Genomic DNA, 14,014 nt, shown 5'->3' with positions numbered 1-14,014 from the left:
GAATCATAGACCAATCTAAATTATAGACAATTATAACTTAGAAGACTAAACTGAAGAATCTTTACATTTGAGAATAAAAACACAAGGATATAAAACTCTAAGAAATGAGAAAGATAAGGACAAGACATAAAATATTCACTAAAGAGCAGTTCTTAAAGTAGACAACTTATAGGATAATGGAGTTAAAACACATATACAGATACACACAATATACAAAACATATGCATGAAGCTATCTTTTTACCACACATCTAGGTATTTTCAGGTAAAATGCCTACCAAATACCAAACGGTAATAATAACATAAGATACATACATAAACACATACTGGTGAAAACTGTAAACTACAAAGATAAAAAGGAAATTCTTATAAGCTTCCAAAGGAACAAAGGAATGAGAATCAAAATGGCAACCTAAGTTACAAGATGATAAAGTAATTCTGGATAGAATTCTGAATAGAAAAATACTGAAACCTGGAATTCTCCCCTCAGCCAAACCATTATTTAAGTGTGAAAACAAAATAAAGAAACATTTTCAGCTGTGTACACCTAAGTATATATACAATCAATACATATTTCTTAGGGAGAAGGAGAATACAATTCAAGAATGTACTTTAGCAAAATTTAAAAAATCAAAGACTTCAAGAAACAGAATATGGGATAAAGAAAATGATAAGGGAGGAGGAGATGAAAACTTAAGAAATCAAAATAATTAAGAATGGGGATGCAAATTTTAATGTAATTAATTTGGGAAAGTATTTTAATATCTTCTTTTTTGGCTTTATTATGTAAACTATCAAATAATACACAAAACAGTTTAGTAAGTTCTCATGTCTCATCCTCCCGAATTCCTGATAAGGGGTTAATATCCACAATATATAAAGAACTCCTATAACTCAACAAAAAGAGAATCCAACCCATTAAGAAATGATAAAGGATTTGGATAGACATTCACAAACAGCCAATAATGAAAAAAAAACTTCAACATCAATACTCCTTAGAAAAATGCAAATCAACACCACAATAAGATACCACTCACACCTACAGGGATGCCTGTAATGAAAAGAGGTCAATAACAAGCATTGGTGAAGATGTAGAGAAACTGGAGCTCTTACACATCGCTGGTAGGAGTGTAAAATTGTACAGCCATTTGGAAACCAGTTTGGCATTTCCTCATACAGGTAAATGAAGAATTACCACAAGATCCAGCAATTTCACTCCACGTATATACTCGAGAGAACTGAAAACAAATGTCCACACAAAAATGTACACAAATACTGACAGCTGCATTATTCACAAAAAGTGGAAACCACCCAAATGTTTGTCAGCTGATAAAGAGATAAACAAAATGTAGTTTATGCATACAATAAAATACTATTTGACTATAAAAAAGAAGTATTGATTCAATACTTCAATAACATGCATGAACCATGAAAAGATTAAACCAGATGAAAGAAGGCAGACATAGAAGATCACATATTGTATGATCTCATTTATATGAAATGTCTAGAAAAGGCAAATCTTTAGTGACATAAAGCTAACAGTTGCCGAGGGCTAGGGGGAAGGGAATAGGGTGGTGATTGTTAATACATACAGGGTTTCCTTCCAGGCTGATGAAAATATTTTAGAATTAGATAGTGATAATAGGATAATTCTGTGAACATACAAGAAACAAATGAATTATACACTTAAAAAGTCTGGACTTCATTATATAAAATTGTCATTTAAAAAATCAGAATAGATTCATGCAAATATAACTGCTTAATCTTTGACAAAGGTGCAAAGGTAGTTCAACAGAAAAAGGACAGTCTTTTAAACAAATGGTGTTAGAACTACTTTTCATACAAAAAATGAGCCTCTTCTTAAAATTTACAATGTATAAAAAATAAACTCAAAATGGATCTTAGACCTAAATATATAACATAAAAATAAAACTTTCAGAAAAAAAATAAGAGAAAACCTTTATGATCTGGGATTAAGCAAAGAGTTTTAGAAATGACACCAAAAACACAATTCATAAAATAAAAAACTGATAAATTGAATTTCATCAACTCAAAAACTTCTCGTTTGCCCCTCATCCTTCTTCAGATGTGCATCCACCTCCACTAAGGTATCTTATTGGCTTAGTCTTCAGGCCCATTCATTAGAAGGGATCTACTTCTTATAGGTCCATCTGTATTATCCTGCTTAGTGACACAAAGTTTAACCATACTAGGAATGAGAAACATTTCTGCTGTCAGCAGGACAAAGTTAATTGTTGCTTTCCTATTATAAACACATACTCTCCTTTCCTAATCTTAAAAAGGAAAATAATCACAACTGAAATGCTAAAATCTTTTATCCTCTTCCTAACCACTGAAATAAAAAAAAAAAGTTTACAAACATATCTAAAAGGATTAAGAGATTAGGGATTAGATATGAAAATCAAGCAGGAAGAAAGGGGAGAAAGTTTATAGGAGAGAAAGGAGTGGAGGGAGGAAGAAATTTAGGATTATGTATCGATCTCATAAATACGAACACAAAGTCTTAAAAAAAAAATACTAAGTGTATTCCAGCAGATTAAAAGAAAATACATCATTACCAACTTGTTATGGCCTATTCCATCCTTCAATTTACTCCATTCATAGGAATTCACTTACTCAAGTACTATCTGTAATTATGTTAGATATGATTGCTTTGCCTAACACTGGCCCTCATAAACACCTTACGATCATCTTGGAAATGAAAAAACTATGTGACAAAATCAATACCAATTCTCAAAAACTTATTAATGTCGGTATTTTAAAAAATCTCCAATGTGATTAAAAATACCAGAAACTTATATAGCAAACATCACACTTAAAATTAAAAAAAAAAAAAAATGGGGTATTTAATAGGTATCAACAATTGCAGATTATGGGGACCTTATTTGGATCCTGGTCCAAACACTGTCTAAAAATTCATGCTTATATGACAACCAGGGCCATATGTACATGGCTGGGTATTTGATGATAATTAGGAATTGTTAATGTTTTAAGTGTGAGGATGGTATTGAGCTTTTCTTTTCAAGCCATCACATCTTTTTTTGTTTTTGTTTTTTAAGTTTATTTATTTTGAGAGAGAGAGAGCAAGCAGGGGAGGGGCAGAGAGAAAGAGACTCTCAAGCAGCCTCCGTACTGTCAGTGTTGAGCTAGACGCGAGACTCAAACTGACTTGAACCCAAATCAAAGGTCAGGTGCTGAGCCGACCAACTGAGCCACCCAGGCACCCCTAAAGCCCTCACACCTTAAAGATACATACTGAAATATGAATAAATTAGCTGGGATTTGCTTCAAAATCATTTGTGTTTAGGAAGTGAGTAGAAGTCTAGATAAAACATGGCTGGCCATATAATAATTTTTTGAAGCTGGATATTGGGTATATCCGGTTAATTACAGTAGTTTCTCTATTCTTGAATATGTTTAGAATTTTCCAAAGTTTTAAAACTCTTTTTAATTATCAAACCCAAAGAAAAAAATTAAAGAACAAAAGCAGAAAACGCTAGAGAGAATATAAACTACCAGAGAACTTTCCATACACACTATTATCTAACATGATTCTATTTTTTAAAAAAGTACTTAGCTTTTAACGGAGATATACATACAAAAAAGTGCATTAATTGAATGTTTACAGTTCCACAAGTTATCACCAAAGAACCCTGAATCTGTGCAAACTCTCACTTAGGTCCAGAAACAGAACAGGACCAGCAGCTCAAAAGCTACCCTGCTCATCCTCTCTATCACAACCTCCCTGCTTCCCACTGACAGGGAACTACTCTCCTTGTATTCTAACTTCTTAAATTTTTTTTTTAATTTTTAAAAATGTTTATTTATTTTGAGACAGTGCAAGGGAGAGAGAGAGAGATTGAAAGAGAGAGAGCAGAAGAGGGGCAGGGATAGAGAGAATGTCAAGCGGTGAGTGCAGAGAGCTGGATGCTTAACCAACGGAGCCACTGAGGTGCCCCCTAACTTCTAAGATTGTGACCATATAGTAAATACTCTATAATTTTGTGTCTGACTGCTTTTGATCAACAAGTGAAATTCACCCATGCTACCTGTATCAGTAGTTTGTTCTTTTTCATTACTTTGTAGAAAGTTATTCTCAAAATATGGGCAGTGGATTCCTGGGAACCCCCAAAACCCCTTCAGAGTTCATTTAGATATGGTTTCAGATTCCATGTTGCAACTAAACTTAAGAAACTACTACTTCTCAAATTCTGGTGGCACATCAAAGAATATTCACATTTATCTGAAAAGGCTATTAAAATACTTCTCTTTTTATCGTAACACATCTATGTGAGACAAGCTTTCTTCCTACACTTCAACTAAAACATGTCACAGTGCACTGACTGCAGATACAGACATGGGAAATCACCTGTTTTCTATTAAGTCAGACATAATCGTAATTTGCAAAAATGTATGGCAATGCCATTCTTCTCACTAATTTTTGTTTGGAAAAAAACAGTTGTCATTTTACGTATTTTTATTTAATGTATGCTATTTATGGTCACATGTACTGGATTTCTCACTGTCATTTTAGATTTAATTGTGGAGTCCTGAAACCTACAAGTTTGAGAACTGTGGCTCTGCAATGTTCCCTTATGCTAATACACCATAATTAACTCATCTATTCTACTGCCCACGGACACAGGGGCTGGGTTTAGTCCAGGACTATAGCAAATAAGGATACTATGAATAATCTTGTACCTGTCTTTTGTCAGACATTATGTGTCCACTTCTGTTGAGTTTATACCTTGGAGGAGAATTGCTAGATCACAGGGCATGTTTATATACAACTTTAATAGATACGATTTCCAAAGTGGCTAATAAGCATTTGAAATGTGGTTACTCTAATTAAGATGGGTTACAGGTATAAAACTTACATTGTATTTTGAAGACTTAATATAAAAAACACTGTAGAATACCTCAGTAATTCTATTCTATTGATTATATGTTAAAATGATAGTATTTTAGATATACAGTATTGAGTTAAATAATTATTAACATTAATGACACTTGTTCCTTTTTTTTTTAATGTGGCTACTAGAAAATTTAAAACTAGGTATATGACTTACATTTGAGGTTCACATTATCTATCTGTGGGACAGTGCTGCTCCAGGAGGAAACAGAGGTAAAAGAGCCCAATAACAATACTGTATAGAAGAAGTGAGATGCTTCTCAGAAGGGCACCTTTAAGGAAGACTCCCCAAAGGAGGGAGTATCTAAAGGAAAGCCAAAGGACATGCAGGAGTTAGCTTAGCAAAGAAAGTGATAGAGGAAGGAAGGGAAGGGGCAGAGGGAACAGAATGTGCAAAGGCCAGGAGATAAGAGAACTGTGTTCAGTATAGCAGAAACATGGTGGAAGGTAGGGAGTGGTGAAAGGAAGTAACAAGAGACGAAAAAGGTAAAAACTAGCCAGATTATGAAGGACCAAGTGAATTATGCTTGTATTTTAAGAACAGGGAACTACTGTTGGGTTTTAAGCAAGAAAGTTACATAACTGTATCTGTACTTTAGAAAAGCCACTCTGGCTGCTGCTGTGTATCTGATTAAATCTGAACAAGACTAGGGGCGCCTGGGTGGCTCGGTCGGTTGAGCGTCCGACTTCGGCTCAGGTCATGATCTCGTGGTCCATGAGTTCGAGCCCCGCGTCAGGCTCTGTGCTGACTGCTCAGAGCCTGGAGCCTGTCTCAGATTCTGTGTCTCCCTCTCTCTCTGCCCCTCCCCTGTTCATGCTTTGTTTCTCTCTCTGTCTCAAAAATAAATAAATGTTAAAAAAAAAATTTTTTTTAAAAATCTGAACAAGACTAGAGTCATGATTAGTTGGGAGCTGTTACAATAACGTAGACAAAAAAAAGAAAACAAAAATGATGGGCCTGTACACAAAGAGTAGAGAACACAGAAGTAGAGGTATGTGAACCTTAGGCAAAATCACTGCTATCAAATTCAGTTTCCTCTATACCTACCCTCATATTCTAAGTCTTGGTGAAAAGTTTTAGTGTCACTAGAATGGGCAATAATAATTTCAAGAAACTGATTTTTAATTCAGAATATACAGGATACAAAGATTTATCTTTTCTCCAATTTGCTAACTTAACACCTAAATGATGCTTTAATAATCAATGAAATTAAGTTAAGGAAAGGCTTGCTTTCTTACTTAAGAGGTAAATCTCAACTACTAAATGTGGTACTGTGCGCTATGTAATGTATTCAGCATTAAAAGACTAGCACAATTTCCTGTTTCTCTAAAAACTGAAATGTAAGTAAATTAAAGGTAGATACCAATTTACTCTCATTCAGTGGTACAAACGTAAGTGTCAAACCATTTCGCTTCTTCACTAAACTGATACTAGCAGGGCAGTGAGTTATCAAATATTTAAAAGTCAACTATAAAACTACTTTGTCAGCTTCATTTATTTTGAAATTTTGGGACCTTCTAAAGTTGTATCCTCTGTAAATAAACTGCAACCCAGGGGAATAAAGACAAAAAAGGTCACTTAATTTTTTGTTGCCCTTTCTAAGACATAAAGCAATCTTTAATTGACCACTTAATATAAAGCATTTAACTTGGGCAAACAGGTCCTTGAAATCTAACTTTTGTTCTATCCTTTGCTTCTTACCTGAAATACTCTTCTTTTCTTATTTTTTAATGTTTGTTTATTTTTGAGAGAGAGATGAAATACTTTTAAAACACTGTAGAAAGTTATGTTCTATACTTATTTCATTGACAAAACTGATGGTCTTTAGAACTGGGTTCTCCACAGGCCACTTGTTAAGCCTCTCCCCTAACTGAAATCCTCATTCCTTCTTGTCATGTGTTGTAGAGCTGTTCACCACAATACCCCTTCTTGCACTGAGTGTTCTTAGCCTTCCCTTTTCTAGACTGAATAACAGAAACTTACCTTCCTAATGACCTAAACTGCTCTAATGAACTGTGGAACCTCTCCTCTCTCCTCCACTCGCCAGATCCCATGTCATATTACTTTAAGAAATCTCTATCTTCCCACCCTGAAACTTAGAGGCCTAAGTACACTGGAGCCGGTATTTTCCTCCTTCCCTCTTGTGACAAGAGAGGAAGTATCCCTTTCTTTCCTAGCAAAAAGCCAATCCATACTCTTCTATCTGCACTATTACTACCTTTGTCCAAACTCCCAAGTCTCTCACCTGGATCACAGCCAAAGCCTGATCACCCCATCTCTACTCTTGTCTACTTCACAAGTCTCCACAGAGCGGGCAAAAGTGACTCTTTTCAAACCGTAAATCACACCAGGTCCACTTAAACCTCTTATATAGTTACACTTAAAATAAACCCAAACTCTTTACCACGGTTTCCAAAACCCTGAGTTCTTGCCTAAGATTCTAAGCTCACCTTGTCGGTCTCCCTTATGACCACTGTGCTCCATCCACACTGGTTTTATTCATTTACCTACAACACATCAGCTCTTCTACATCAGCACCTGCTTGATTCTGGGTCTTTCAAACATGGTTCCCAAGTGCAAGGATCTCTTTTCCCAATCATAATATGGTTAGCCATCCTTTGGGTCTTACAAATGTCTCCGCAAGGAAGTCTTCTAATTACCCTGTGTCTGTTATTCACTATCTCAGCCTCTTGTGAGTTTCTTACTGTAACTTACTCACTAGACTATAAACCTTATGAGGGCAGAAACTAGGTCCATCAGCTTGTTGTGCCTTACACAGTGCCAGACAAAAGCAAACGCTCAAGGAATATTTGCTAACTGAACGAATGAGTAAAGAGACAGGATTAGGTTGCAATCCCAGCTCTACTACTCCTTAGTGGTTGGATCTTAGATAAGGCACACCTTTCTGAGCTTCAATTTTCTCTTCTATAGAAAAGGGGCAAACACCTGATAGGACTGCTGAAGACCTACTGAAGATTAACTGGCAATAAATAAAAACCAAGCACAGAATCTGAACTTAATAAATGTTACAAACTTAATTTAATAAACGTTAGTTTCCTTCCCTTCTTTCTTTTGCTTAGACAGTGATAATTCCTTAAGCTAATTCAGTATTGAAACTAATTCAGTATTGAAAATATGCATAGAAAGATAGATCTATATATAAACCTATTGTTGCATATACTTAAAAGACTGATGATATGCATCTCAACAGATGGACTGGTAACTTGTATTTGCAGGATCTAATCCTATGCTTTAGAAAATGGGAATAAGTAGTGTACATCTATTACTCACTTCTCCCCAAAAAACGGTGGGGGTGGGGGAGGGGGAGGAGAAAAAGAAAACAAGAGGGAAAGGTGACCTTAGAAATTAGAGATCATTAACTCAACTTCAATTCCTAGGTTTAGAACAACCTCCACTTACCTATAAAGACTTGCAGAAAGAACAAGATTAATACTTATTCTAAAATAAAAACATGTTCTATTTGCTTAAATCTATACAAATCTCATCTATATTTACTTACCTCCCTTTTTTACCTTTCATTCTTTAAACTGTAAGAGCATTGAGAAAAGAAAAAGAAAAAAAACAAGAAAAAACCTCAACTACAAAAATCAGACACACAAAAAGGTTTCACTGTTCCCTTAATTTCTTGATAAGCTTTAAATGGTCTAACCACAAAAGTCAGTCTTTTCTTTCCATTTTCTTTAACTGCTGCTCACTTTTCAGCCTGACATCACTTTTATGTTTTTGTCAGAGATTTTACTTTCTAGGAACCTTCTAAACCATTTATGATACATCATTCAAATCTCCACCATATTCTTCCTAGAACATAGCTAGCCCTCTGAAAGTGGTCATTTAATAGTCTCTGCCCGATAACTGCTAATAATTTTTAAGAAATGTGCTGTATACCTTCATATTCTCCCCAGGATATGGATATAATTTAGATTCTAAACCCAAGGAAGGGTTTATGTTAAGCAATTAATTCAGTTTTATTCAACATATTTTATGTAATCAAGCTTGACTTTTTTAGAAGTAATTGGAATCTGGTTTAGATTTTTTTCCTCACGTTCCAGTTATTTCTACAACCTTTCTAAAATTGGAACTTCTAGTCTATCCTTAAACTGGAAATTTATAAAATGCTGTTGAATGTTCCACAAAATTCATGGGAAAAGATTTACCATTAGATAGAAAATGCAAGGTAAAAAGAGTATTTTATGTTACCACAACCCTCTGTAACAGTACTGTGTATGGTAAAGACTTTTGACTATAATTAGCTGAAAACCAGTTCAAAGAAGAATTTTATCACAGGCCAGTCATGTATGCCAAGAAGAGTTCTTATTGCTATCAAATGCTCTGGCAGCAAGTAGCCACAAACTAACCACCTTCCAAGGCTATTGTAGAATGATATACAAATACCACAAACATTTCAAATTACATTTTAAAACTTCATCTAGGGCCATGTTCTCACACTAGGAACTGCAATCTATTAATGGGTCCAAAATAATGAGTCCAACCAGCAAATGAAGAATGTTGGGTGCATCACAGGTAGTAAAAGTGTTATTTCATGGTCTTCGTTTTGTTCTGTGTACTGGGAGTAACATAAAATGTATTTTAAGGGTGGGTTTCAGTAAGGAAAAAAAAGTTAGAAAACACTGATCGGGAAGTGGAAAAAGGATAAAGCAATGGAACTGTTACAATTACCAACTTATGGCTTGGGAGATGAGCCAACCAACAGCTTCTGTTGACTAGGAGACAGTTTCTGGAAACCTCCATGCACTTGCAAAAGCCAGACATCCCTATGTGAGATCTGAAAAAGCACCTTCTCCTATAGTCGGCCTAGGACAGTGCCCAGCAAAGCTCACAGTTGTTTCCACTAATGTTCTTATTCCTTCCAAATTCCAAAGACAGAAGTCAACTTTTACTTTTACTAATTCTCAGGGGCATTCAATAGTTAAGTTATAGCACCTAAGATAGAGCAGCTCCTGAAAGATAATTATTGGTTCTCAAACGACTACTTTTTTTTTTTTTTAATGTTTTTTCATTTATTTATTTTTGAGAGAGAGAGCACAAGTGGGGAGGGTCAGAGAGAGAAGGAGACAGAATCCGAAGCAGGCTCCAGGCTCTGAGCTGTCAGCACAGAGACCGACGCGGGGCTCGAACCCACAAACTGTGAGATCATGACCTGAGCCAAAGTCGGACGTTTAACCGACTGAGCCACCCAGGCACCCCACCAAACAGCTACTTCTAAAAAACATTACTATACTCCATATCACAATTTAGAGTTTCAAGTAAGGCCTTAACATTCAGAAAAGTAACTTGGAAGTCAAACAGTCACACTATTCCACTAATATGGTCACATTTAACAGTCACAAACATAGGCCACTAAAATGGCCATGTGAAGAGAATAAAAGCCAAAATAAACAGATTTATTTTATTTATTTGAGAGAGAAAGAGTGCAGCCCTGAGCAAGGTGGGGGGGGGGGGGGCGGGGGAGGAGAGGGGGACAAGGGGAGAGAGGGAGGGAGGGAGAAGGAGAGGGAGAGAATCTTAAGCAGGCTCAGCGTTCAGCTCCATCCCACGACCCTGGGATCTTGATCTGAGCCAAAATCAAGAGTACGACACTCAACTGACTGAGCCACCCAAGCGCCCCCAGATTTTTTAAAAAGATACATGAAATGTTCCAAGATTCAAGACACAACCCGGAGCCATTTAATACTGCCATTAATGCAGAAGACTCATTCTGTGAAGAGTTAGTTTGGAACTGCCTACATATTGAGCAACCTGCTTCTTTTCACTGAGCCATGTTAAGAGTTACTCTCAACACTCAGTTGTTTTAACAATAATTGCTAATTATTTTTGAAGCCATTTAAAAACACGTTTTGATGCATAAGGTACAGTTTCATGAATTACACCTAATATCTGTTCTAAAGGCCCAGTGTGATGAGTATTTCTCAGTAATACTCCTCACTAGTGCATATTCAAGTTAAACAAACCCCACTATTTATATAGAAGCACATCCCCCCATATTATTGTTATAGCTTTTTTTTTTCTCATATAAACCCACATACAGCTGGAGAGACAAAAGAGGACAAAAGTATAGCTGTAAAGAGAATTTCCCCAGTTGCAGGGTGAAGGGTCTCTGCTCACATAGTTTTAATATTCTGCCTGGCTCACTACCTCCTTTTTTCTTATACTTTGAAACTTGCTGTGGCTGGAGACATCAACCCTGGCACAATTACTTGCTAGTTTCATAACATGGTCCCACACTGCTGGAAAAGGAGTTTCCTTCTTTGCCTACCAACAGTTCGTCACTAAACATAAATTCCAAAAAGATAAATCTTTGATAAGCACCTACTAGAAAGTCGTTTTGTGTACAAGTACAAAAGAATGTACCAAGACAAATTACAAGGTTCACAGCCTCTTATCCCTGGAGGCAAAAAGACTTTTAGTTCAAACACTAATGACACAGATTTTCATGAAAGAGCTAAAAGAGCTCATTTATTTATCTATTCTGATCAGACATCACTAGGATTCAATTCTGATTATAGCAGAGGACAAAGCAGGACACTTCTAATCACCCCAGATTAAAGATGCTTTCTTGCTTTCTTCTCTCTTCTGGGCCATTACACCAAACCTAGGGCAGAACTATACCCACCTTCAGGCTAGAAGAAACAACATAATAGCTTATTGATCTCTGGTGTAGACCCAAACCCACAAGTCATCATGCAAGTGGGAATCACAGCTACTCGGTGCAACTAATACTCAAAAGTCACGCACAGGGTTTTCTGATCACACACAGGCATACCATTCACAATCACCACGTCGAATGCAAACCTTCCTCCGCCCTAAACAAACGAAAATGCACACTATATATAATGTATAATATATATAATACAGTATAATAATACATTAATCAGATCAGGCAGAGAGCAACACATTTTGAATCACACTGAAAAACTATTTCGGTTGCTAGTAAATGTTAACTTACGGTCATTAAATTCATTTGCAGTAATTTCTCAGGTTCTAACAGTTACCATCGCATTCGATTCCACAGATAAATGCTTCAAAAGTGGTAATATTGCTCATGAAGTACATACTGACTGAACTCCCATCACCATACCATTAGTGGAATTAGTGTTCGTGGCAAATGACTTAGATGTCTTATAAGTGAAATTTCTCAAGGAATGGCAACTCCTATTTACAGTATTTCCTTCTGAAGATATCAAAACACCACGCTAAGTAGTAAATGTTAAGCGTGTTCACAGAAACACCTTTTCAATGCGTTCAACTGATAAACTAAGAACGGTGAAGTCAGAAGTGGAACTCAAAGTCTCAAGCAATGAATGTTCTTTCTAATTAATTCCATTCAGCTCTAGTTCAGACCCTGATGTAACATAAAGCTTAGACCTCACACAGTCTCCAGCCTTCTCTCAACCTCAAAGGAGTGAGTACATGCGACGCAATCCACAGACTGGAATGAAGCAACAGTGACAACATTAGCGGCCAATGATGGATGAAATGACAAATGAACCAGGAGTCGGGGCAGACATCTACGCCCTAAGGGAGAGAGTGAGGTGGGGCTGGAAACTATTTTCTGGCCTTCTCCCGCGTACTGCTCCCAGAGAAGGGACAGGATCCAGCACGCCCGGGATCAGCGGAGCCTCGGCCTCCGAGGTGCTGGAGTGGGACGAGAGCGGTAGGCTGCTTTTTCAGGGAGTGGGGAGAATGGGGAATTGGTGCGGTGGGAATTTCACTGGGGAGAGAACTTCCTGACCCCGGAAGGGTCGGGGGTGGCAGGACCGTCCCGAGAGCGGCGAGGGCGACCTCCTCTTCCTTCTCACAGTCATACATCTTTGTGTGCGTGGATTGTGCAAGGGGCCCTCGAGTCCAGGTCGGGAAGTCCGCCCACCACCCCCTCGCTCCACCGGGACTCCCTCCGGCCGGGACGCCCAAACCCCTCTCCGACAACCCCGAGGGTCTAGAGGTGGTGAGCGGACGAAAGCATCTTCGTGTGTGGACACCCCTCCGGGGCATCCACCCCTCGCCGGGTCTTTGTCCCGTCGGCGGTGGGGTCTCTCCCCGGTTCTCCCGGGGAACCCCTGTCCTGGAGGCCTCGGGGCCCAGGGTCGCCCCAGCTTTGTTCGGTCAGCGGGGCGCAGGGACGCGGACACTTACCGTACACTCCCGCGAGGAAAAGCAAGACCAACGCAGACCTCCACCGCGGAGACTCTTTTGTGCTCCAGCGACGGGCCATAACCACGGCAGATGGAGGGAGCGAGGATGAGATGGAGGAGGAGGAGGAGGAGGAGGAGGAGGAGGAGGAGGAGGAGGAGAAGGAGGAGAAGAAGGAGGAGGAGGAGGAGGAGGAGGAGGAGGAGAAGGAGGAGGAGGAGGAGGAGGAGAAGGAGGAGAAGGAGGAGGAGCTGGGGCCAGACGCCGCCGCCACCGAGCCCCCGGCTGCTCCCTGCGCGTTGCGCGGCGGCGGGAGGGGGAGGGGAGGGGCCACCGCCGTCGCCCGCCCGCGCTCCCTCCCTCCGGCCCTCCCTCCTCAGCACGCCAGCTCCCACCTCCGGCGGCGCGACAGCCCTACGCGGGGCGCTTTCCCCGGGGCAGGGGCAGGCCGAGCGCGCACAGGCGCTGGGAGAGGGGGCGGCGGAAGCGCCGACTCCGGCCTCGCACCGCACAGGCTAGCCGGCGCCGCCACCAGCCAGACGGAGCGCGAGCCGGGACCCGCGCTCATCCGTGCGATCGGCAATCACCTGGCCCGCCTGTCTTGGTTCCCGCCCCGCGTTCAGCGGGTCTTTCCAAGTCTCGGGGACCGTTTCCCCGCGAGTAGTGCCAGAGGAGTAAGGCAGTGCCAATCGATGAGCGAGCACGCGAACGCCGGCCGCTAGGTTCCCGCGAGCTGGGGAGCGGGGCCCCGCAGCGGAGCTCCGCCGCAGTCGGAGGCCTCCTCGCTGCTCCTACGGGTGGTGTGAGGGCAAGTTGGGAGGCTGAGGATGGTTGTGCGTGCGGGGAGAGTGGGTGAACGGCGGCTAGGAACTTGGGAGTTCCTCTCCCCTACCCCTGCTTGCGTCCGCTTAC

The 14,014-nt window shown here is 39.7% G+C and overlaps 1 protein-coding gene across 2 annotated transcripts in view; it reads right to left on the bottom strand.

Annotated features, from left to right (window-relative positions):
* Positions 1–13,625, bottom strand: part of LRP12 (LDL receptor related protein 12) — a 74,929-nt gene extending 61,304 nt beyond the window's left edge. For both annotated transcript variants that reach the window (XM_049633014.1, XM_049633015.1), the window contains exon 1: positions 13,106–13,625. In XM_049633014.1, the coding sequence (XP_049488971.1) occupies positions 13,106–13,184 (79 nt within the window). In that variant the 5' untranslated portion in view covers positions 13,185–13,625. The remainder of the gene's footprint in view (positions 1–13,105) is intronic.
* Between the last annotated feature and the right edge of the window lie 389 nt (positions 13,626–14,014).

This window comes from Panthera uncia, chromosome F2, assembly GCF_023721935.1.
Source record: "Panthera uncia isolate 11264 chromosome F2, Puncia_PCG_1.0, whole genome shotgun sequence".
In the NCBI taxonomy this organism is placed as follows: domain Eukaryota; kingdom Metazoa; phylum Chordata; class Mammalia; order Carnivora; family Felidae; genus Panthera; species Panthera uncia.
The sequence above is the reverse complement of the archived record's forward strand: the minus strand, read 5'-3'. Positions and strand labels throughout refer to the sequence as shown.